Below are 24,789 nucleotides of genomic sequence, written 5' to 3'. Positions count from 1 at the left end.
CCCAGAGGGCATTAACAGACCAGGTAATCATCAAGGGATCCATCCTCCCGGCTTCTGGCAAACAGGGGGATATGGCTAATAGCCATTGATGGATCTATCCTCCATGAATTTATCAAGTTCTTTTTTGAACCCTGTTATAGTCGTGGCCTTCACATCCTCTGGCGAGGAGTTCCACAGGTTGACTGTGCGCTGGGTGAAAAACTCTGTTTGCCATGCTGCGTGGGAGAGGGGCCAGGGCTGGGCTGTGACCAATGCCCACTTTTCATTGGAGTGGGCTTTGAATTACCAGGGTGGGTTGGCTGGTACAGCCCCGGCGGCACACAACAGCTGCCAACCTGCCTCTACTGATGGGTTCGTGCACCAGATTAGCCCAGCAATTCCAGGCATTTAGCCCGATTTCTCCCTCTGTACAAACCTTTCGCTGGCACCTTTATTTTTTGGCTGGGGTTTGTGTGTGTGTGGGGGGGGCGGGAGTGGGGACCTGCCTCCTGGAAACCACAACCACTTCCAGCTCCCTGGTAGCGGGGTGGAAAACACGTAGGCGGCGAGGGATTGTTTGGACAGCGTTGGGAGTTTTTGCTCTTTGGCAGGGCCGGCCTTAGAGAAAATGATTCCCTGGGTGCACTTGTAGTTTGGCGCCTATTCCAGTGCCCTTGGCTCCCCACCCCACGTTCGCCCCAACCCCGGCACCCCGCACCTCACCCCATGCACTGTGCCTCTGTTGTCCCAATCTCTGCACACACACCCCGCACCCGTAAGCCCTGCACCTCCCTCCTGCGCCCCTAACCCTGCACTGTGCCCCTTCACCCAGCCCCTGCACCCCTCCTCCTGTGCCCATGTGGGGAAACAGACCCTGGCACTCCTAGGTCCCTGCATCTAGGTCCCTTTCCCCACCTGGGCTGTGTAAAGGGATGGCAGGAGAGCAGCAACCCAGGTGCGGAAAGTGACCTGGTGCCCAGAGCACGTGGTATTGCACCTTGCTCCCCCCCCACCCCAGCCTGGCATGCGTGAGGCTGTCACAGACTGACACACTTGCCCTTCCCCCGTTGGCTCCTGGGTAGCGGCTGAGGTGGGAACCCCCCCCCATCCATGGCCTGCTCCGGCAACTAGATTCAGCCATAAGACCATTTGGAGCAGCGAGTCCGACCGAGGCCAGAGCCGCTGGCCCGGCGCGTCCTGGTGCGAGCTAGAGCAGAGCGCTTGGAGATGGACATCTGGGGTGGGAAGCTTCCGTGTGAGAGAGACGCCCCCTACAGGTGCAGGGAAGCGTGTCCAGCGGTTAATGACACTCATCCATTAGCTAGATTGAGCTCAGATTTTACATACCTGGGGTCGTCCTCGGAGTGCTTTGTGCCCGTCCCCATGTGTCCAGAGCCCTGCTGAAGTGCAGCCATCAGGACAGGCCAGGGTAGCGCCAGACGGCTCTCCCCACGGCTGCATTGCGAGGGACCACCCCCCTCCTTGCTCCGCCAGGCTCCCCTCCTTCTCTAGTCACCTGCTGTGCCCCGACCGCGCTCTGCACCCACCTGTGCAATCGTCTGCCACCAGGCACAGCAAAATCTCCGGTTCCTGCGGCCCCCACCCCAAGCCGGCCGCGTGCAAGCCGTTCTGGGGCCCTCGCTGGCCGGCCGGCCCGTTTAGCTGCTGGGAATGGATGCAAGCCAAAGCATCGAATATCAGGGCACCGCTGCCCGTGCTCAGAGGGTTTGGCCTGGCTCCTCAAAGGGATTTAGGTGCCTCATTCCCACTGAAATTAATAGTGTGGGGGGGGGATGATGGGATGGCTGTATGTTGGGGTGACACCAATGAGCGGTACGACCTTTAATGCAGAGGGCCGGGGCCCTTACACAACCGGCTGCTTAGGCCAAAGGTTAAACTAACCGGTACAGTACAGCCTGAGCTGTGTCTCTGTAATCCCTAGACATTAAAGGCTCACAGTGGGCCACGCTGAGATCCAAACTATTTTAGGACACCTGGTCCCTTATGTGAGATTTTTTGGCTCCCCCGTTCCTGTCCTGCGTCCCGTTCCTCAGCTGGGAAGGACTCGCTTGACTGGCCTGTTTAGTTTAACCTTTCCTTCTGCTCTAAAGCGGCCGGCGGTTGTTTGAGTCGCTTCAGACCGGCCTTAAGAAAAGCGAGAGCCCCAGTGACGTAGCTGGGGCCTCCTGGCTGGGGAATATGACACAGGCAGGAGGGGTGCGAGCACTGGCCACCCTAATCTTATTCCTAGCACAGCCCCTGGGCCTGCTGGGGACCCATGAGTGCGTCACGTCCCCGCTCCGTGCCTCAGTTTCCCCATCTGTAAAATGGAACTAAGGTTGTGGTTCTGCTTAGCAAAGTGCTTTGAGCTGGACAGATGCAAAGCTCCAGGAATCAATTGTAGATGGAGCCTTTAATTCGTAGGGCACCCGCAAGCCCTAAAAACTCTCAGCGGTGTTAAATAGCAGGGATAAACTGCTGGCCCCGGCCGGCACGTGCCATTTCTGGGGCCCACAACCTACCGCCGGCGGTGGGTCGTGCCAGTCAAGCCCTGGCAGACGAGCTGCTGTTAGAGTTAACTGTATTTCAAAGGCAATAAGATAAATACCAAGGGCAAATTTTCCAGCAAGTCTATTAACCCAGGTGCCACTTCTACCCCCGCCCCCCATAGCTTCCTGCCCCCATCAAACACACATCCCTTTAAATCCCCCACCCCTCAGGACAGGGACCGCCCTGCTCGGAACATGCTGGGGCCAATTAACGCAGCAAGGTCCTCGTCCCGACATGGCCCCGCTCAGTGGGGAGGGATCTTGCCAAACTCTCCCCGCCATGGGCTGGAGGCAGCTTTTAAAAACATCAGTTGTGAGCAAAGGGGGCAGGGGAGGGTTGCAAACCGAGGGGGGGGGGGAAGAAATCCAGGGAGGCAGGATTGAAATTTGACCCTCCTTCGAATCTTTCTAGTCAAAAACCTCCCAGTAAGCCAAGGGCTGGTGCCTCACACACCAGAATTCCAGCATTCAGCCCCTAGCTGGTGGTGGAGCTCGCTCGGCTCTCGAACGGGGCATGCAATCTTGCTGAGACGCCAGAGTGATGAAGACTCCAGCCCGGCGCTGAGAGACCTCCTCCACTGGGTCACCGCCCATGGTGTTAAAAACCGGCACCCCGTTTTCCAGCCGACTCCGCCCAGCCACGGGATCTCGCTCTGGATTAACAAGGCCCCTCCTATCAGAAATCGCCTCCGGCTCGAGGCGCCTTTCCGCCCAAGCTTTGAATGTTCAAGCCGCTCTTCAGTCTTGAGCCGAGGGGGGGAGAAATTCAAGCATTTGGACACGAAAAAGATGCTAACTCGGCGCCAGACGCCCACGAGGCTGCGTTAAGAGGGGACGCAGACGACGGCGCTTTCTGCTTTTGTCCTGGGCGTCACGGCACAGTTCCTCGCTGCTCCGTCTGTGGCTACGTCGCCTTCCACCCCCATGCAGGGAGGCGTCGCGCGTCCTGCGGCATTCGGGGATTCCTCCCGGGGCCCGGCTCTGTTCGGAGCAGCTGGGGCCCTTCCAGAGGCCTGAAGGGTGCAGAGCAGGGCTGGCTGTATGGCCATGCAGCGGGGATCGGGAATGACTGGGGGAGGAGAGGATGGAGCTTGGAGTAGCTCAGCCCGCCAGGAGCCCAGATCAGTAGCCGGCCCTGAGTGTCTCTTGGCTAGCCAAGGGGGAGGGCGCGCCCACGCGGTTGGAGAGGGATCGCAGCCTGTAAAAATCTATTGCAAATAAATAGGGTGCTGCAAAGGGCCCCTCTGCCCAGCCGTCCTGGCCCCCAGCGGTAGTCCCAGACACGGAGAAGCTCCCCACCACGGGGTAGGTGGGTGGGGGAAACCCCCCTCCCTAACAGCAGCCCCCACCTCCGTCGCCGCCCTCCCCCGCGCCGTCCCGGCCCTGCCGCAGGGGGGCGCTCTGGATGCGGGGGTTGGGCTGGCGGCTGTCGCTGTGGGGGAGGCCGCTGCCCACCCGGTTCTTGATCTCGGCCGCCATGGTGACGAAGGCCTGCTCCACGTTGGTGGCGGTCTTGGCGCTGGTCTCCAGGAACGGCACCTCCAGCGCGTCCGCGTATTCCTGCCCCGGGGGAGGGAAAACACGAAAGGCCACGGTGAGTGCCGGGCAGATCCCCGCCTCGGCCTGCCAGCTTGGTTATTCACGGAAGCCCTCCCCCGGTGCTTGTGGGCTGGGGTTTAAGTGTGCGACACGTGCACTATTCTGCGCCCCCCCCCTCCCCCCGGTACTGACCTTGGCCGTGGTGAAATCCACCACCTTCTTGCAGGTCAGGTCGTTCTTGTTGCCCACGATCAGCTTGTTGACGTTCTCGCTGGCATAGCGGCCGATCTCCTCCAGCCACAGGTGCATGTTGCTGAACGAGTCCTGGGGGGAGCGGAGACGGGAGAGGCTCTGAGCGACGTCTCCAGGGGCCCAGTGCTTCCCTTCTCCCAGGGGTTGCCTGCAGTCTAATCCCCATTTACATCTGGGGGCAGGCCCACCAGCCTTCACCTAGTCCATCCCCAGCCAGGGTGTGATTGTCCCGTACGAGTCAGGAGAACATAGAATCATAGAAGACCAGGGTTGGAAGGGACCTCAGGAGGTATCTAGTCCAACCCCCTGCTCAAAGCAGGACCAATCCCCAGACAGATTTTTACCCCAGTTCCCTAAATGGCCCCCTCAAGGATTGAACTCACAACCCTGGGTTTAGCAGGCCAATGCTCATGTCAACTTGCTTCTCAAATAAAGGGCGCCTTCCCATCCAAACTGGACTGAGACCCACCAGCTTCTGACTCACACACACGTCCCCCAAAGCGACCATTAATTGGGAGAGACTCTTAGGCATTACTCCCCTGAGCAGGACTCGAACCCACAGCCTGGAGGGAAAGGCTCCACTGCCCCGCCCCCAAGCAACGGAGCTGGCCAGTCTTGGAGCGGCTACCCTCTTAGAACAGAATATCAGGGTTGGAAGGGACCTCTGAAGGTATCTAGTCCAACCCCCTGCTCAAAGCAGGACCAACCCCCAACTAAAGAGACCCAAGACACTCCTGGCCACACAGGTGTTGGGATTTTCAGTCCAGCGGATTCATTTACATTTCCAGCAAGACTTGATTTCTCCTCCTCGACTTTAAAAAGTTGGTGTTGTTATTGATACAGAGCCCTTGGCTAGCACGGAGCCGCTCTGCGAGAATGCAAAGATCATTCGCACGCAACGCTCAGGTCTCCCACCAAACACATGCAGCTGCCTCTGGGGTGGAATCAACGTGGCAGCTGTTTTAAACAACAGGCAGAGCACCGCTTCACTGAAGAAATCCCGCCTCGGAGATCAGCCCATGGCAGAAGGCAGCCAGGTCTGTATCTATTACACACAAGCCAAAAAAAAAGGGGCCATTCATTTGAAAATCAAATCCCCACGCAGATACAGTTACATTTTCCTCTGCACTTTCACTGGGATACTGGATTCTCTTTCCCTTCCGGCCTTAAAATGCTGTGTAGTTTCTATACAGCTGTCGAAACAGCTGCCGTATCCCAATGCAGAGGTAGCTTTATCTCTCCACTAGGTGACATGATCCAGGGCCGCTGTGCCCCACCCCAGAGGTGGCTGCATCTCAGTGCTGGGTGACATGATCCTGGCACAAACAGCTGCCACGTCCCACCCCAGGATGAAGAACACTGATGAGCCACAGTCATTTATAGCCAAGGGCAAGTCCATACCTAGCATAACGCCCTCCCTTAGGAAGGGCTCCGTGGTCAGACTCACCTGGTCCGTTACATCATACACAATGATGATACCGTGGGCGCCTCTGTAGTAACTGGACGTGATGGTCCGGAAGCGCTCCTGGCCGGCCGTGTCCCACTGCAGGGCAGGGAAAGAAAGACACATAGACTATGCTCCTTCCCACCACTAGAAAGGGAACCCAGGAGTCCTGGCGCCCAGCCCCTCCCACAATACTGCCTCCAAGAGCCAGGGATAGAACCCAGGAGACCTGGCTCTGAATCCTCCGCTCTATTGGACTATAGAACCCAGGTGTCCGGACTCCCAACCCCCCCAGCTCTAGCCTCTGGTCAGAAATAGACTCCTGGCTTCCAGCCCCCCTGCTCTACCCACTAGACCCCACTCCCCTCCCAGTGCCTGGGAGAGAACCCAGGAGCCCTGGTGCCCAGCCCCCTGCTCTAACCGCTACATGGCCCCCACACCTCATAAGCAGCAAACGCAGGGAAAACAGCAGCTTTCTGCCTCCAGCCACGTCCCTGCTAGGGGACGCTCGCTTCGGGGTGGGGGAGAAACACACGAAAGAGCTTGTCTGGGTGATGGAAACAAGCGGACAGCGCCACCCACAGGGAGCAGCCAGGATACACGGGACCGTGATGGCACGCTGGCTCTGAGCTCCGCAGAGGGCGCTGCCGAGCCCCTCGACTGGCTGGCCTTGGGGGTGAAAGCCCCAGCGTCAATTCCCAGCTCTGCCCCTAACTCCCCATGTGAGTCGCTGCATCTCAGCCCCCAGGGCCGGCTCCAGGCACCCGCGCAGCAAGAGGGTGCTTGGGGCGGCCAACGGAGAGGGGCGGCACGTCCAGCTCTTCGGCGGCGGGTCCCTCAGTCCTTCTCGGAGGGAAGGACCTGCCGCAAAATTGCCCCCGAAGAATGAAGCAGCGGCGGTAGAGCTGCCGCCGAAGTGCCACCGACCACGGCTTGGGGCGGCAAAAGCGCTGGAGCTGGCCCTGTCAGGACCCCCCCCCCCCACTGCTGGATAGGGAGAACAACCCTCCCTTGGGCCACTTCGGCCGTCAGGACTTTGGGGCAGGGACTCCATGTTTGTGCAGCACCCGGCGTGACAGGGGGAACCCCCCTACCTCGCCTGGGGGCCGTGCAGCACCCGGCGCGATGGGGGAACCCACCGACCTCGCCTGGGGGCCGTGCAGAACCTGGCGCGACGGGGGGAACTCCCGACCTCGCCTGGGGGCCGTGCAGCACCCGGCGCGACGGGGGGAACCCCCCCGACCTCGCCTGGGGGCCGTGCAGTACCCGGCGCGACGGGGGAACCCCCCGACCTCGCCTGAGGTCCGTGCAGCACCCGGCGCGACGGGGGAACCCCCCGACCTCGCCTGGGGGCCGTGCAGCACCCGGCGCGACGGGGGAACCCCCCGACCTCGCCTGAGGTCCGTGCAGCACCCGGCGCGACAGGGGGAACCCCCCGACCTCGCCTGGGGGCCGTGCAGCACCCGGTGTGGACACCCCCCAATCAGTGTCCATGCAGTGCCCTGTAACTGGGAGTAGGACCCTTATGCCAGCTGGCCAGGGAGGACCCTGCGTGGGGGGAGGGGAGTTTCAAGGGGCCATTCTTGGCACAGAGGGGCTGGCACGTGAGTGAGATTAGGGTCCTGTGCATGGGGGACTGGCAGGGAGGTGGAGCAGTAAGGAGCCTTGGGGGGTGGGGGCCCCCCACTGGGGAACAGGGCTGGGATTGGAGGGTGGGATCAGCGGTTGGATGGACCCTGCGACCCCCCCCCCCCCCAGTCACAGCTGATAAATGGCTGCTCCCGGGGCTCTGCTGTGGGGCATCTGAACGGAGCAGGACAGGCCCCATAAGGATTGAGGGGGGAACGGAGGCTTCCCTCCCACCCCGGGATGAACCCCGCTGTTGGCTGCCCCATGGGGCAAAAGGGGAATCGGCCCCAGCAGGCTGGTTTGTAGTTTATTATATGCAGCTTCTAGAAGGCTGCCACACACACCCTGTGCCCCACACTGATCTTAGATCTCCTGTACCCCACAGCCTCCCACTCTGTACCCCCAGCCCTGCCAGCTTGTATTCCAGCTCCAGGCCCCACAGAACCCAGATCTCCTATCCTGGACCCCCACAGCCCCCCACTCTGTACCCCCAGCCCTGCCAGCTCGTATTCCAGCTCCAGACCCCACCAAACCCAGATCTCCTATCCTGGACCCCCACAGCCCCCCACTCTGTACCCCCAGCCCTGCCAGCTCGCATTCCAGCTCCAGACCCCACCGAACCCAGATCTCCTATCCTGGACCCCCACAGCCCCCCACTCTGTACCCCCAGCCCTGCCAGCTTGTATTCCAGCTCCAGGCCCCACAGAACCCAGATCTCCTATCCTGGACCCCCACAGCCCCCCAACTCTGTACCCCCCAGCCCCCAGCCCTGCCAGCTCGCATTCCAGCTCCAGGCCCCACAGAACCCAGATCTCCTATCCTGGACCCCCACAGCCCCCCAACTCTGTACCCCCCAGCCCTGCCAGCTCGCATTCCAGCTCCCAGGCCCCACAGAACCCAGATCTCCTATCCTGGACCCCCACAGCCCCCCCACTCTGTATCCCCCAGCCCTGCCAGCTCGTATTCCAGCTCCAGGCCCCACAGAACCCAGATCTCCTATCCTGGACCCCCCCAGCCCCCCACTCTGTATCCCCCAGCCCCCACAGCTCGTATTCCAGCTCCAGGCCCCACAGAACCCAGATCTCCTATCCTGGACCCCCCCAGCCCCCAGCCCTGCCAGCTCGTATTCCAGCTCCCAGGCCCCACAGAACCCAGATCTCCTATCATGGACCCACACAGCCTCCAGATCCCCAATAGACCCTAGCGCCTCTTGCACTCCAAAAGGACCCCAGATGCCCTACCCTGTGCCTCCATCCCCATAGGTCCTCGATGCCCTGCCATGCACCCCATAGACCCCACCCCCTCTTGTACCCCTAAAACAGACCCCAGCTCCCCCTCATGCACTCCTGATGAAGAGATCATAGAACCACAAGGTGAGAAGGGACCGCAAGGGTCATCTAGTCTAACCCCCTCACAAGGTGCAGATTTGTTGGGTCTAAACCACCCAAGACAGATGGCTCCAGCCTCCTTTTGAAACCTCCAGTGAAAACGCGCGTCTGGATCCTTTCCAGCTTCTCGACATCCTTTCTATACATTGAGGACCAAAACTGGACAGAGGGCTCCAGCTGAGGCCCAACCAGCGCCGAGCAGAGCGGTACTGTCACCTCCCAGGACTTGCAGGCTATGCCTCGGTTCATGCCACGTAAAACCGCACTTGCTTTTTTTTGCAACAACATCGCGTTGCTGACTCATGTTGAGGTTGGGATCCATCCACCACCACTCCCAGCTCCTTCTCAGCGGTGCTGCTGTCAAGCCAGTTACCCCCCATTCTGCATTTGGTTTTTCTTCCCTAACGGAAGCACCTTCCGTTTGTCTGTGTTGAATTTCATTGTGTTGTCTATAGCCCAGTTCTCTGAATCTTAGCTCTACCCTCCAAAGTGTTGGCAACACCCCCTACCCCCCGCACCACCACCAGCTTTGTGGCACCTGCAAATGTGGTCAGTCTGCTCTCTCTATACCTACATCCAGGGCATTAATAAAGATGTTAAACAACACCAAACCCAGAACAGATCCCTGGGGAACCCCCCTCGAGACCTCCCTCCAACCCGACATCGTTCCATTCATCGTTACTCTTTGTTTGCAGCTGTTTAACCAGTTATGTATCCACTTAATCGTAGTTCCGCCGAGCCCACATTTCTCCAGCTTAGTTATCAGAATGTCTCGGGGGACTGTGTCAAAAGCCTTGCTGAAGTCCAGGTATACGACATCCACCGCATTCCCCCCGGCCACCAAACCAGTTACCCTGTCAAAGAAGGGAATCCAGCTGGTTCGGCAGGATTTGTCCTTGGTAAATCCACGCTGGCTGCTAGCGATCACCCCGTCAGCCTGCTGGCATTCGCCAGTGGAATGTTTGCTACATGGCTCTAGCAGCTCCCAGGTATCGAAGTCAGGCTGACTGGTCTGTAGTTCCCCGGCTCCCCCTTTTTAAAGATGGGCTTTACGTTGGCCCTTCTCCAGCCTTCCGGGATCTCTCCTGTCACCCATGTGTTTGTATCATCGCCAGTGGCGCCGAGATTTCTTCACCTACTTCCCGCAGCGCCCTGGGTGAACAGCGTCCGGCCCTGCTAATTTGACTTCATTCAGATTGGTCAGAAGATCTGTGTCGTGTTCTTTACTTTATCCCGATCTGCCTCCCTTTCCCTTTATTGTCTGTGGTCGTCCGGTCACATGTGATAGACTGAGGCCAGGTGGGCATTGAGCAGCTCTGCCTTCCTATCATCTTCCGTTCCCAGCTCACCTTCTCCACCGAGCAGCGGCCCCACGCTGCCCGTGATCTTTCTTTTTCGCCTGACGTATTTGAAGAACCCCGTCTCGTTGTCTCTAACCTTCCTTGCCAGCGGTAGCTCATTCCTCGCCTGGGCTTTCCTGATCTTGCCCCTACACGCTCGCGCTATTCCCACGTATACGTCCTTGGTGCCGTGCCCCTCCTCCCATTCCCTGCGTGCATCAGACGCAGCGACACCCTGAACAATTTTAAGGTCTCCCCCACCGTCCTCGTGGATGGGTCAGAAAGCAACTTCAGATCCAGCCCAGCCCCTTCCCTTTGGGTTGGAGCCTGATCTGAACCCAGCTCCGGATCAGACTCCGCAATGGGGCAGAGTCCGTATCCCTTGGTCTGGGGCAGCTGAAATCTCCTGAGAATGCAGGGGAAATCCCGGGAGATTTTAGCCAGTCAGGAAGGTGGGAGCGTCATGAGGTCAGCGCGAGGTGCTGAGTCTGGATGCAACCCCCTGATCTCATGGGTGGGGGAGAGAGTTGGGGTCAGAAGTTGGGCGGGGAGGAAGGGGGCGGGAATTTTCACTTTTGCAGCCGGGTCTGTTGTTCATTCAATGTGTTGAACCTCTGACCCTGGCTCCTAACCCTACCCACAAGACCCCACATTCCCCTCCCAGAGCCCATAGAACCCAGGAGTCCAACTCCCAGCCCTCCCCCACTCTAACCCACCAGAACCGACTCCCCTCCCAGAGCAGAGAATGGAACCCAGGGGTCCTGACACCCCCGACTGCCGTGAACTCACTATCTGGAGTTTGATAGTTTTCCCCTCCAGCTCGATGGTCCGGATCTTGAAGTCCACCCCAATGGTACTGATGTAGCTGTCCGTGTAATTGTCATCCTGGGGAAGAGAGGAGGGACAGTGAGTGATGGGGCGGGGGGAGCCCAGCAGTGCCCCCCAGCCTTCCCCAGACTGAGTGCTCCCCCCAACACTGACCCCCCACAGCCATCATGGTGCCCCTGTGCTGCCCACCCCACAGCCCCTAGGAACGTCACAGCAACAAAAAGCTTAGAACCTGCTTCCCCCTGCTCTAAAAGCCTAGCCACCGGAGCTAAAGGAGAATCCCCATCAGCTCTTAGCAGTACGGGGGCTATGACACACAAATGAGCAGTTCCAATTCCATCCTGGAGAGGACAGTGGCTTTACCCTAGTAAGATGCACAAGCCCTCAACCCCTCAGGTTCAGGCCATATGGTATTTTTATCACGTCACAAACGGGGAAACTGAGGCAGGGAACAAGGCAGCAACTCTTTCAAGGTCGCACAGCAAGGGGCTGACTGAGCTATGAAGAGAAGCCAGGAGTCCTGATTCCCAGCCCCCTTCTCCACTGCTCCCACCCCTCCCCCGGCTCTAACCCACTAGACTCTGTTCCCTCCCATCATTCTTGCTTCCCCCACTGGATGAGAGAAATTCCTTCATCAGGGCCCTTGGCTTTCTCTCCCTCCTGGGACCCGGAGAGGGGAAGAGCTGTTAGGGTCAGGAGTGTCCATGGGCCCCATGGGGTGGGTGACCTGGCTTCTAGGCGCTACCATAATAAACCTAATAGCGATACAAATGTACAGCGCCTGGCACAATGGGGGTCTGGTCTGTGAGCAGGGTGCCTGGGCACTACCGTAATACACCTAATAAATCATCATCTCCGATACTCACCGCGAAGCGCAGCAAGAGGCAGGATTTGCCGACCCCGGAGTCCCCGATCAGGAGGAGTTTGAACAAGTAGTCACTGTTGGGGAGAGGGGAGGGTGACTCCCTGAAATGCCCGGGGGGGGGGCAAGTCTAGCAGCTGAGTAACGCCCCCCCCTTTCCGCTGCAGCCAAACAGCCGCCAGCAGGGATCCAACGACAGATCCAGCGCGGGAACCGCCAGCCGCCGATAGTGGGCTGGGTGGTTGCAGTGGCTGCAGGTGGCCAACAGGGAGCGATATCACCCCGCTCACAAGGCCAAGGACCCCAGCAACCACCCCCATCCCTTCTCATGTCTGCCAGGGGAACACAGGGCTCCCCCTACCCATATGCACACGGACACCGCCTGTTCCCGTCTCTGAGAGCTGTGCTTAGCGCATCTGGGCGCATTAACCCCTCCGCCCTGCTCCCAACATCTGGGCACATTAACCCCCCCCAGCCCCAACATCTGGGCACATTAACCTCCCCCCCCGCAACATCTGGGCACATTTCCACACTCCTCCAATATTTCCCCACCACCATCTGCTTAATGTCCCCCATTCACCCTATATCTCCTCTGAGGACAACCCCGCCCCCAACGTGATGCACCCCCACCCCCTTTTAAAAGTAGTTAAAGCACCGAAGGAGACGGAGGTGGACAGCATGGGCAGGCCACCCTCAGAGTGAAGGGAATCCAAGCATCTTGCAGGGGCACACGGTAGGGAAACCGGGTGGTGCGATGCTGCAGGAGATGGCTGATGTGTGTCTTAGTCCATCCCAGGGCTCTCCCATCTCTACCCACTGCCCAGAATTACGGGGCGGGCAAGCAATGCCAGCTGCCCTCCAGGAACCGGGCTGAGACCCACCCAACTCACTGCACACAACAGCCACCTTTTGCTCAGCATCCCCCCACCTCCTGCCAGCCATGCGATGCAACCCCAGGTTCTGGCAGCCGGACTCACTATTCTGGGTTGATGGTCGACATGACGGCGCGGGGGCGTCCGGGGTCTGGCTCAGAGACGGTGCTGCTTCGAGGGAGGGGGGCAGGGGATCCCTGGGTTCTTGCTGGATCCGGCAAGGTCAGTGACAGGGGGTGTGGGAGAGAGACAGGAGGGATTAATGGGTGCAGTCTAACCCCTCACTGAAAATGGGATGCAGGGGAGGGGGGGGTGTTATTTCCATTTTACACAGGGGGGAAAAAGTGATGTGCCCAAGGTCATGTAAACTGGTGGCAGAGCTGGGAATGGAACCCAGGAGTCCTGCCTCTCAGTTGTCACCCCTGCTCTAACCACTAGACCCCACCCCCCTCCCAGAGCTGGGGCTAGAACCCAGGAGTCCAGGCTCCCAGCCCTCCCCTGCTCTAACCACTAGACCCCACTCCCCACCCAGAGCTGGGGCTAGAACCCAGGAGTCCAGGCTCCCAGCCCCCCCCCCCCGCTCTAAACACTAGACCCCACTCCCCTCCCAGAGCTGGGGAGAGAACCCAGGAGTCCAGGCTCCCAGCCCTCCCCTGCTCTACTCCATAATAATGCATTGTGCTTCCCCGGCTCCTTTCATCCCAGAATCTTAACACACCAGTGAATTACCCCCGGCCACCCACGCTGGACATCAGGTTTTCACCCCCACGTCACTGATGGGGAAACGGTGCCACAGAGAAGGGAAAGGACTTCCCAAGGTCACACAGGGACCGAGGGGGGCCAGAGCTGGAACAGAAAACACCTGGCTCCCAGCCTTCCCTGCTCCAACCACTAGACCCCCCTCCCCTCCCAGTGCCAGGAATAGAACCCAGGAGTCCTGCCTCCCAGCAACCCCCCACCCCACTCCCATCCCTTAGTTGCCTCCCAAGCTGCAGCCCAGGTGAGATTTAGGGGGAGGCTCATGGCAGGAACTGGCCAGTTTAATCAGGATGGTGGCTGGCGGGGGGTGGGAGGGGGTTTACCCCCTTCCCATAGGGGCCAGCCCCCCAGGGCGGGGGAGCAATTGGGGACTTGGCAGCCAGGCTGGGCCTGGAGGCATCTCTGGGTGGGGGGCACAAGGGGCTCCATTCTAGGGGGCATGAGGGGCTATACCCCGAACCCCTCCCCTCATTCCACCTCCCCAGTCTTCCGGCAGGCTCAGTGAGGTTCCCCCATATCTGCACCTTGTACCCCAGCCCTAGGGATGTAACCCCTGCTCTCCCCTGAGACTGTTCCCTCCCTCAGACAGCTGCAGGTAATGCAGCCTGCCCCCCCAAACCTGTTCTCTCATCCCTCCTGCAACTTGCCTCCAGCTCCTCCCCCCCGAAATCTGCTCCCCCTATTGTCCCCAGTTCCCATACCCCAGCCATCCCACAGCACCTCCATTCCCCCCCACAAAGCCTGTCCTCTGTGCTCATATCCCAGCCCCTCCCCAGCAGCCCGGTCCCTGTCTGTACCCCCCAAAACCTGTTCCCCCTATTGTCCCCAGTTCCTATACCCCAGCCATCCCACAGCCCCCCCACTCCCCCCCAAAGCCTGTCCTCTGTGCTCATATCCCAGCCCCTCCCCAGCAGCCCGGTCCCTGCCTGTACCCCCCCAAAACCTGCTCCCCCTATTGTCCCCAGTTCCCATACCCCAGCCATCCCACAGCACCTCCATTCCCCCCACCCCAAAGCCTGTCCCCCGTGCTTATATCCCAGCCCCTCCCCAGCAGCCCGGTCCCTGTCTGTACCCCCCCCAAAACCTGCTCCCCCTATTGTCCCCAGTTCCTATACCCCAGCCATCCCACAGCCCCCCCACTTCCCCCCCGAAGCCTGTCCCCCGTGCCCATACCCCAGCCCCTCCCCAGTAGCCCGGCCTGTACCCAGACACACCCCGATCTACTCCCTCTGTCCCCCCCCCCCCCCCCGCAGCCGCAAGGGAAGCAGACCCCCCCCCCCAGCTCAGGCACCTTGAGCCGGACACCCGCTCGGCGCAGTAAAATGTCTCCCAGGCCCAGACTGCAGCATCCTCCCCCCGCACATCCGCCCCCACCCCGAGCCCAGCCGGGCGGGAGGGGGGGTCCCCAGCGTCCCCCCCACCTGCGCTGCTGAGACAGCCGGTGCCGAGTGCAAATCAGCCGGGTACCTGGGTGCGGGGGGGGGGGGGGGGAACTCCCCTTTCCAGCCCGATCGCTCCCCCCTGCCCCCGAGCAGGTGCAGCGCCGATCCCTTCCCAGCCGCTCCCTTTCCCGAGGTGGGGGAGCGCCCCGATCCCGGCGATGCGCCCCGATCCCGTCCGGGGAGGCGTAAGCAAAGATGCCCCCCCGCAAACACCCAGCGCACGGACACAAGCCCTGCGCTATTGGCTGGCGGGGCGGGCCACAGCCAGGGATGGAGGCGATTGGCTGAGCCCCTGACCCAAATCTGGGTGGGTTTTGTTTTTTAACCCTTCAGCGGCTGGAGGGAGTAGGTTGAGCTGGGAGCTGCCCCCCCCCCCCGTGTGTGTGTGTGTGAGAGAGAGAGACTGAGAGCCAGCCAACCGGGTCAGACCCGCCGCCAGCCAAATGAGATTAGGAGTCAGAAAGGCCCATTGTGATCACCTAGCCCCCCCCCCCCCCCGCGCCATAACTCAGCCCCCCTCCCCCCCGGAATTGAATGAGGGAAGATTTTCACAGGCACCAGATTCAATAGACTTGAATGTTTTCTTCTCTCGCCCCACCACCTCCCCCCAGCGGCCAAGATCCTGGAGAGTTCCCATGCTGGAGCCCACTGGGCCTGTTATTGTGTATTATTTATTAGGTGTATTAGGGCAAAACTTTTTCCTTGCTATTAGGTGCATTACGGTAGCACCCAGGCACCCCAGCCAGGGGCCAGGACCCTATTGCACCAGGCTCTGAATATTTTGAATGCTATTAGGTGTATTATGGTAGCCCCAGCCGTGGAGCAGGACTCCATCGTGCCAGGCGCTGTATGCTTGTATTGCTATTAGGTGTATTACGGTAGCACCTAGGCACACCAGCCATGGAGCAGGACCCCATCGTGCCAGGTGCTGCATGCTTGTATTGCTATTAGGTGTATTACGGTAGCACCTAGGCACCCCAGCCATAGTGCTAGGCGCTGTACATTTGTATTGCTATTAGGTGTATTACGGTAGCACCTAGGCACCCCAGCCATGGAGCAGGACCCCATCGTGCCAGGCGCTGTATGCTTGTATTGCTATTAGGTGTATTACGGTAGCACCTAGGCACACCAGCCATGGAGCAGGACCCCATCGTACCAGGAGCTGTATGGTTGTATTGCTATTAGGTGTATTACGGTAGCACCTAGGCACCCCAGCCATGGTGCCAGGCGCTGTACATTTGTATTGCTATTAGGTGTATTATGGTAGCACCTAGGCACCCCAGCCATGGAGCAGGAGCCCATCGTGCCAGGCGCTGTACAAACACGGAACCAAAGGGCTTCCAATCTAAGGCTAAGACAAGAGACGACAGCTGGGTGGCACAAGGGCACAACTGGCCAGCGTGATGGGCAGTGCGCTTAGCACACCAGCCACTGACCCACAGGCAAGCTTTTAGCAGGCATCACATGGACGTTCCAAACTGGGCCAGTCCTGCCATCTGCTTGGCAGGGCGGGGGTCCCCCTGCCCCACCTGCAATCCGGGACTGAGGCAATTCCCTGCCTCCCGCCTCCCTTAAAGACACTTGGCAATGAACACAGGCCGGGAGGCGGGTCTGGGAGAACGGGGACTGTGTCGCAGGGAGGCGGGCAGGCAAAGGAAGGGAAATGCTGGCGGGCGGGTGGGGGGCACCTGGCATTAGGGGTGTGGATAGAGCAGTGCTTTCTCTTCAGAGCAGTGTGCCCTACTGCATCACACGCTGGCCTGGGACCTGGAAGATGTGGGTTCTAATCTCAGCTTGATCACAGGCAAATCATGCTTGCTTTGTGCCTCAGTTTCCCCACCCATAGAACAGGGTTAATGATACCGACCTCCTCTGGAAAGCCACTTGAGATATACGAGGGCTGATTATGATTAAGGCCTGAGCTTGCTGGAGGAGGTGAGTGCACGGCGGGACATTTTATAGGGTGCAGTGGGGAGAAACAGAGAGAGATCAGCTGCACCTAAGCCAGATGGACACTGTCCAGCAGGCCTCTGGAGCTGGGCACGAGCAGTCACAGGGAAATCCGCGCCCACCGGGGAACCGCAGGGCAAGAATCCACCCCTTGAAAATCTCCCCCCCACGCTGATCTGACTTTAATGTCATCGGTGCGGGACGAGCCATTTCCCCAGACCCCCCATAACTGCTTTGTGACCCCATGGGTGTGACAAGCAGGGCCTACGAGAGACACCGGAATAACTGCCCTCTCCCCCCCTGCTGAGCGTCAGTGATCCCCCAAGCCACTGGTTTCATAGCCCACCTAGACAGGACGGCACTGTAGCCAGTTGTGGGTCAGACCGCCTTTGGATCAAGGACCCATGTGCTTCTGAGTGCATGGGAGGGGGCCTTCCCGTGTGAGATTGAGGGAGACTCTAACCCACCAGATTATAGTCGAATGCCGCAACCCCTTAGCCACTCCACTGTGAAAAGGCCAAGGGGTACATGGGACGATGGGGCCTGAGCCCCCTAATTTCCCTTGGAGGTGGGGTGATCCCTCCAGAGCCGGGCCAGATTGGCAAAGGGGAGCTATGTGGCTGGACACACTGCCCCAGGGACTCAAAGGGGAGAGGGGGAGGCATCTTCTCCCTGGCATTAAATCCAGACGGAAATTCTCTGAACTCACGACGATTATTTTAAACCCGAGGACGAGATTTTTCACGGTGATTTTATTTTTTTACAAACAGAGCTGAATCCGAGCGAATCCAGCCCCGATGGCGGGAGATTCTGGGCCCAAGTCTCAGGGACGCTGAGCCCTCTGGGAGGGCAGCGTCCCCCCCGAGAAGCTCCCCCCGCCTTGCTCAGTGAGAGTGTCCCCGGCTGCTGTGCATAACGGCCCTGCTTCCAGCGCCCGGCACGAGGGGTCGATTGGGGGCATGGCTGGAGTGCACTGCGCTGTGGGTTTTCTCTGCTCCCCAGGTCCTCTAGGGGGTAGTGCACAAGTCAGAGCAGCCTCAGGGCTGCTCTAATGGACACTGGGAGCTGGGTAGGGCCCAGAATAGAGGGACTGCAAAGAGGGCTTAAAGCACAAGAATGGGAGGTGCTGTTTGTCGGTTGTAAGTCTCTGATCTGCAGTGACCCGACCAGAGGCTGTACTATCCCCCGCCATTAGGGGCCATCAGAGTCCCCAGGTATCAGGGGCAGCACTGGGGAGTTAGCTTGGATCCCGTTCCCTGGGTGAAGGCACTTGTTATTTGGAAGGAGCGACAGCCATCATAGGCCGGCCTCACAGCGGGATCCACTCTTTGTCAGCAATGCAATCTGATTGGATGCAGCCCCTTTTCGACTGGATCCATCCCAAGACAAGGGACAGAGGTGAAATCTGATTGGCTGCAGCCCCTGTCAGACTGGATCCATCCTGAGGTGAGGGGGCAGAGATGAAATCTGATTGGATGCAGCCTTCCTCTGCCTGGATCCATCCCAAGACAAGGGGAGAGGTAAAATCTGATTTGACGTAGCCCCTGTCAGACTGGATCCATCCTGAGGTGAGGGGGCAGAGATGAAATCTGATTGGATGCAGCCTTCCTCTGCCTGGATCCATCCCAAGACAAGGGGAGAGGTAAAATCTGATTGGACGTAGCCCCTGTCAGACTGGATCCATCCTGAGGTGAGGGGGCAGAGATGAAATCTGATTGGAAGCAGCTCTTCTCTGTCTGGATCTATGCGGAGGCAGGAAGGTGGAGCTGAAGTGTGATTGGATGCAGCCCCTCCCTGGTGGGATCCATTGGACGACGAGAGGCCGGAGCTGAAACCTGATTGGCCGCAGCCCCTCTGAGAGTGGATCTTCCCAGTGCTGGGGGGAGGGGAGGGGAGGGGCTCTCTCCGATCCTGACGGGTCACTTCAGCAGCCGGAGGCTCATTCTCTGCTCAATGTTCAGCTTCTCCACTGACTGCGGGGAGGCAAGGACATCGGAAACATGGCCAGCCCCGGGCCGGAACCACCTCCTACCCAGACAACCGCCAGGGGTCTTTGGGGGGCGGGGGGCAGCCACGCAGCCTGGGCTCGCACTCCATTCCCAACGCTGTTAGCCTCCCGTGCCTCAGTTTCCCTTCCTGTTCAATGGGGATAATGGTCCCTCCTTGGTCTCGCTAGACGGTCTCTCACTCAGTTGTGGCCCCAGGAGCTACATTAATACACCTAATATTCCATCCTCCACCAGGCCTCACCGCTCCCCTCTAGCCAATCAACCCCACCCCTTGCCCCCCGGCTCTACACCCTGCCCTACCGTGGCAAACTCCTCGAAGGAGATGGCGCCGTCACCGTCCTGATCGGCCTCCTGGATGGTGCGCTCGGCGATGCACGCCAGCTGCTCCTCCGTCACCTGGATGCCAACCATCAGCCGCAGCACCTGGAGGGGAGGAGACAGTGATGGCCCCGCCCCTTGCCCCGGCCACCCCTGGGGCTGCCACTGAGGGAGGGGAGGAGGGATTCCATCTCTGGGGGCCCTCAGGTGGAGACTGGGGCAGTGCCGGCCTCGCACAGTCACCTTGCACACTCGCTCTCCAGCCTCATGCACATGCTCACCCCAAGTTCCTCCCCTCTCTCTTTGCACACTCCCCAGCCCCTCGCACGCTCATGCACGCTCATTACCTGCAGCATCTCGTCCCGGGAGATCTTCCCGTCGCTGTCCTGGTCATAGAGCTGAAAAGCAACTTCGCAACCCAGATTGGTGTCAACGCTGGGATCGGAGCAGGGAAATGATCCCCCCCCATCAACCCCAACCTCTCCCTGCCCCCCTTAGAGCCCTACATGCTCCCATGTCCTCCCATAGTCCAACACCCCTCCCACATGCCTTCCTCACCCCCCACTCCAAATGCCCTCTGGCTAGAGGTCAGTGGTACCTTCTCCTCCCATGCAGGCCCCATAATGCCACAACCCCTCATCTGGCTCCTCTCCTTGTCACCAAGGGGCCCCAGTGACTTGCCTCAGCAGTGGGGTGTGGGGGGCAGCCCCCTAGGCTTCCCTCCCCGCACCAGCCCCACTACTCACACTGCAGCTTTCGGAGTCGGCTGTTCATGGGCTCCGGGCGACCAGTCTCCTTGGACTTTCCTTCCTCCACGGGCCGGAAATGGGCCAGGACCCGGATGAAGGATCGGAAATTGGTGAGCTCTTCCCTGCGGTGGGGGACGGGAGATTTGACTAATAACCAGTGTAGCAGCGCAGGCTGCCAGGCGCGCCACAGCTGTTTATACAGGGAGCTCTCGCCCGGCGCTGAGATGCAGCCACCTCTGGGGTGGGGCATGGGTGCTGTTTATACAGGGAGCTCTCACCCGGCGCTGAGATGCAGCCACCTCTGGGGTGGGGCATGGGTGCTGTTTATACAGGAAGCCATTGCCCAGCACTGCAATGCAGCCATCTCTGGGGCGGGGCACAGGGCTGTTTATACAGAGAGATGCAGCCGTCTCTCAGGCGGGATATGGGGGCTGTTTATACAGGGACCCCTCGCCGCCCAGCACTAAGGTGCAGCCACTTCTAGGGTGGGGCACCAGGGTTGTTTATACAGGGAGCCCTCACCTAGTGCTGAGATGCAGCTGCCTCTGGGGCGGGGCGCGAGGGCTGTGTACGTGGGGATCCATACAGCAGGGAGCGAAGGAGGACCCACATGCCTTTGCCATAGAGGCCACACTGCTCTCCACCCTGCAGCACCCAGTCCCCGTCGGGCTCCGCGGGGTCCCCTGTGATGCTCTGCGGCCTGTGAGCTCTGGCGCCCCGCAGCGGCGAGTGACATGCCCTGTAGCCTGCACTCTCCACGCTGCAGAGCCAGGCCGCTGGAAGCTCCCTGCCCCCCATCGATTGGGGCTGGGGGTACTCACCCCTCCTTGAAGAAGGCATTGATGATCCGCTCCCCCAGGGGGTTCACCGCCAGCTCCCCGATCCCTTGCAGGTCGTATTTGCTTTAGGGAGTGAGACAGGGCAGAGGTCATGGCATGGCCCTGCCTGTTTAGCTCTGAACCCTAGGGGCCCTCACCCCTGTGTTCTAGGCCCCAGGCCGGTTCCAAGACTGGTGGCTGTCGCCTCTGGGGTGGGGCATCGGCAGCTGTTTATACAGGGAGCCCTCTCTCAGCGCCGAGATGCAGCTGCCTCTGGGGTGGGGTATGGCAGCCGTTCCAGAGGCGGGATCTTGGTTCCCCGCGGCTCACTCCCCTGGGGTTACTCCAGATTGACGCCAGAACCTGGCCTGCCACCGGGAGCTCCCATTAGCTGTCCAGTGCATCGCTGCTGCGGGTCTCTGTTAGTAGAGTTGGGCCCCTCGGAGAACCACTGGGCCCAATCCCCCTCGCCCAGGGCAGAAGCAGGGGGAAGGGGGAGGGGTGTGGACAGCATTCAGGACATCTGGGTTCTATTCTGGGCTCTGACCTTGGGCCCCACCCCGTGCCTCAGTTTCCCCTCCCACCCTTTCGTCTGTCTCCTTGGGACAGGGGCTTCTCTCCAGCCAGTTTCTGCAGCACCTGAAGCAACAGGGCACGGATCTCAGCGGCACTCTCCTTTCCCCGGCTAGGCGCTACCGTAATACCCATGATAATCGTTCCACCTGGAACCCCGGACTGGACCCTGTGTCTGGGCACCGCCTGATCTGTTCCACCCTATATGGCAGGGATGGGCAAACTACGGCCCCAGGGGCTGCGTCCGGCTCTCCAGACATTTTAATCTGGCCCTTGAGCTCCCCCCGGGGAGTGGGGTCTGGGGTTTGCCCCGTTCCAGTGCTCCAGCCAGGGAGCGGGGTCTTGCAGCGGCATGTCTGCCCTCTGGCTCTTACACATGGGGGCAGCCAGGGGGCTCCGCACGCTGCCCCCGCCCCAAGCGCTGCCCCCGAAGCTCCCATTGGCCGGGAACCGCAGCCAATGTGAGCTGCAGGGGCGGCGCCTGCGGACGGGGCAGCGCACAGAGCCGCCTGGCCATGCCTCCGCGTAGGAGCCGGAGAGGGGACATGTTGCTACTTCCAGGAGCTGCTTGAGGTAAGCGCTGCCCAGAGTGTCTCCCCACGCCCCAACCCCCTGCCCCAGCCCTGATCTCCCTCCCGCCCTCCGAACCCCTCGATCCCAGCCTGGAGCCCTCTCCTGCACCCCAACCCCCAATTTCATGAGCATTCATGGCTCACCATACAATTTCCATATCCAGATGTGGCCCTCGGGCCAAAAAGTTTGCCCCTCCCCCCCCCGCGCTACGGGTTCCTTTACCACGCCCATCACTGGAGTATCCGAGCACTTTGCACCCAAGCGTTAAACCACCTTAATGCACCGGAGACTGTAAGTGCTACCGTAATGAACCAATAATAAGAAAGGGCCAGGGCCAGAGGCCGGCTTTCCCCTACCTCAGGTAGCCCTTCTGCTGCTTGTCCAGTGCCTGAAATCGGTCATAGAGGCGCACGACGCTGGCCTGCGAAACTGGACACGAGAGAGCGAGACAGCTTTAGCTGTTAGCAAAGATTCTCCCTTCTTGCAGGGCCGAGACGGGGGGGGGGGGGGGAGTTTAACGACCCCGTGACGGAAGCTTTAGGATATTGGCCATTAAAATCTGTTCCCCTCCCTCCCCCCCTCTGATTAACATTTAATGAGAAGATTTAATTTCACGCCAGGGGCCTGGGCCGCCCAGGGATCGCAGCATTATGGGGTTGTTAGTGCTGGGGAGAGGGGGTCACATTAAAAGCCCCTTCCCCTGTATATCTATATATATAGGGCAGGGGGATTGGTTCTTTCCCAGGGTTTTTTGTCTGGAGACCTCAAAGTGTTTTACAAAGGAAGGTCAGTATCGTTTTACAGATGGGGAAACTGAGGCATGAGACGGGGATGTGATTCGCCCAAGGTCACACACAGCCAATCAGTGGCAGAGCTGGGCAGAGAACTCAGGAGTCCTGACTCCCAGCATTCCTCACGCTAACCACTAGACACCACTCTCTTCCCGGAGCTGAAAACAGAACCCAGGAGTCCTGGTTCTGAGTCCGGCACTCCTTGCCAATACACCCTGAAGGGGTCCCCCGTTCTCTGTACCCCATTCAATCCTTGGCCTGTTAGCCAAGGCTGCCAATTAGCACCTCGAGGATCTTCCCAGCTGGGTTCAGAGAGACCCAAAGTGCCCGGTCAGGGGAGCCACGCTCCAGGATTCCTGGGGAGGGGGACTTCGCTGGGACCCCCGTTCAAAGCTTCACACCCAGTAGGTCCCAGGGCCCCAGTGAGTGGCTCTGAAATGCACCCAGGGGCGGATCCTCTGTCACACTCCGAGCCCCCTGGGGTGGGAAATGGCTCCCCAGCGTCCTCCTCCACACACTGTGCTGTGGCGATTCTCTGCCCCCCACCTCCCCGGAGTAGATGGGGGGATGGGATGGAGCAGTTTGGGGAGCGAGCCTGTCTCCTTCCCCAGCCCCTCCCGTCCACCCACTATCAGAGCACTTTGCAGATTAACCACTTAAGCTGCTTTCCCAAGGCTCCAGGTCAGACGGGGGAAACCGAGGCACAGGGTGTTTGCCGTGGGACTGTCCAGCTCGTCAGTGTCAGAGCCAAGCAGGGAACCCAGGAGTCCTGCCTGACTCCACAACCTCTGCTGTGGTTACAAAATAACACCCTTCCCAGAGCTGGGGAGAGAACCCAGGAGTCCTGGCTCCCGCTCTAACCACCAGAGCCCACTCCCCTCCCAGAGCTGGGGAGAGAACCCAGGAGTCCTGGCTCCCGCTCTAACCACCAGACCCCACTCCCCTCCCAGAGCTGGGGAGAGAACCCAGGAGTCCTGGCTCCCGCTCTAACCACCAGACCCCACTCCCTTCCAGAGCTGGGGAGAGAACCCAGAAGTCCTGGCTCTCAGCCCCCCACTCTAACCACCAGAGCCCATTCCCCTCCCAGAGCTGGGGAGAGAACCCAGGAGCCCTGGCTCCCGCTCTAACCACCAGACCCCACTCCCCTCCCAGAGCTGGGGCTAAAACCCGAGTCCTGCCTCCCAGCCCCACCCGCTCTAACCACTAGACCTCATTCCCTTCCCCAAGCTCGGAACAGAACCCAGGAGTCCTGACACCCAGTCCGTTGGGCAGAATCATACACCCACCCAAATCTCCCCCTCCCCTTCAAACAGGCCACGGAGGGCAGTATTTAGGGTGCAGGGCTGTCCGACTGGCCAGGGTCCCTGCCCCCCATGGCCTGCAGCCCCAGGACACCAGCCAGTGCAACCCCCCCCTCCCTTTTGCTCAGATTTAAGTTGCCAACTTTAGGGTTACACAACCCCCCCCCCCCACACACACACACACTCTGCTGATCCCTTACAGCCCGTTTCCTGCATGATCTCCTCCAGCTCGGGGATAGCGGATGGATGGGAGCTCTGGCAGCCCATCTCTCATGCCGTGAGGCCTCGCCGGGAATCTCCCCCCTCTGCAGCAGGGCGCCCAGGGCAACTGGGAGTCTGGAGCCAACTTTTCCTAGCAGCCCATATGGGATCTCGAGTGACTGGCTGGACGGCCAATCAACCCCAGGGAAAGGAAGGCCTTGGAATAGCTGGGCTGAGTTCCTTTAAGGTGGATTTTTCCTTCTCCCCGCCCAGGCAGTAAAGGCTGGGGCTGGAAAACAGGGAAGTGGCTTGTTTGTTCCGTTTTCCAAACTGTCAAGGTTTTCTGGGGGGGTGGGGAGCGGGGTTTGAGCTGCTCTGAGCACTTCCCATAACAATACTTCTCTACACCGATTGATTGTTTTGCACAGAGCAGCTACCAGTGGGGCAGGGCATGACAGCTGTTTATACCGGGAACTTTGATCTAGCACTGAGATGCAGCCACCTCTGGGGTAGGGCATGACAGCTGTTTATAGAGGGACCTTTGACCTTACACTGAGATGCAGCCACCTCTGGGGTAGGGCGTGACAGCTGTTTATACAGGGACCTTTGACCTTGCACTGAGA

At 59.9% G+C, this 24,789-nt stretch overlaps 2 protein-coding genes across 3 annotated transcripts; both read right to left on the bottom strand.

Moving 5' to 3' along the window:
• Positions 1-1,806: 1,806 nt before the first annotated feature.
• LOC101938143 (ras-related protein Rab-1A-like) lies at positions 1,807-15,146 on the bottom strand. Its single transcript, XM_065570812.1, has 7 exons — positions 14,909-15,146; positions 12,788-12,890; positions 11,815-11,887; positions 10,910-11,005; positions 5,767-5,862; positions 4,260-4,391; positions 1,807-4,088 (listed from the first exon to the last, which is right to left on the bottom strand). The coding sequence occupies exons 2-7, from the start codon at positions 12,808-12,810 to the stop codon at positions 3,861-3,863; spliced, it is 648 nt and encodes a 215-aa protein (XP_065426884.1). The 5' UTR covers positions 12,811-12,890; positions 14,909-15,146; the 3' UTR covers positions 1,807-3,860.
• Positions 15,147-17,570: 2,424 nt separating this feature from the next.
• Positions 17,571-24,464, bottom strand: CHP2 (calcineurin like EF-hand protein 2). 2 transcript variants are annotated; one of them, XM_005283732.5, is made up of 7 exons: positions 24,166-24,464; positions 22,230-22,302; positions 20,731-20,811; positions 19,907-20,031; positions 19,508-19,569; positions 19,143-19,265; positions 17,571-18,806 (listed from the first exon to the last, which is right to left on the bottom strand). In XM_005283732.5, exons 1-7 carry the CDS (start codon positions 24,230-24,232, stop codon positions 18,753-18,755), a joined length of 585 nt encoding a protein of 194 aa, XP_005283789.1. In that variant the 5' UTR covers positions 24,233-24,464; the 3' UTR covers positions 17,571-18,752. The 2 variants fall into 2 exon arrangements, with proteins under 2 accessions (XP_005283789.1, XP_023966327.1); XM_024110559.3 differs by lacking the exon at positions 22,230-22,302 and having other exon boundaries at positions 24,166-24,387.
• Positions 24,465-24,789: the final 325 nt, after the last annotated feature.

Source organism: Chrysemys picta, chromosome 17 (genome assembly GCF_011386835.1).
Source record: "Chrysemys picta bellii isolate R12L10 chromosome 17, ASM1138683v2, whole genome shotgun sequence".
Taxonomy (NCBI): Eukaryota; Metazoa; Chordata; order Testudines; family Emydidae; genus Chrysemys; species Chrysemys picta.
This window is presented reverse-complemented; position numbering and strand designations above follow the sequence as displayed.

Bases quoted from the DNA above. Each gene is read 5' to 3' on its own strand.
- CHP2 (XM_005283732.5), bottom strand. From the start codon at position 24,232: ATGGGCTGCCAGAGCTCCCATCCATCCGCTATCCCCGAGCTGGAGGAG. The intron at 19,570-19,906 runs GTGAGTAGTGGG...TGGGTTGCGAAG, and splicing joins CCGACTCCGAAAGCTGCAGT to TTGCTTTTCAGCTCTATGAC. The intron at 18,807-19,142 runs GTAGGGCAGGGT...GCCTCCCCGCAG, and splicing joins CCTTCGAGGAGTTTGCCACG to TCAGTGGAGAAGCTGAACAT.
- LOC101938143 (XM_065570812.1), bottom strand. From the start codon at position 12,810: ATGTCGACCATCAACCCAGAATA. The intron at 11,888-12,787 runs GTGAGTCCGGCT...TCTCCCCAACAG, and splicing joins TCGACCATCAACCCAGAATA to TGACTACTTGTTCAAACTCC. The intron at 4,089-4,259 runs GTCAGTACCGGG...CCCCCGGGGCAG, and splicing joins TGGATTTCACCACGGCCAAG to GAATACGCGGACGCGCTGGA.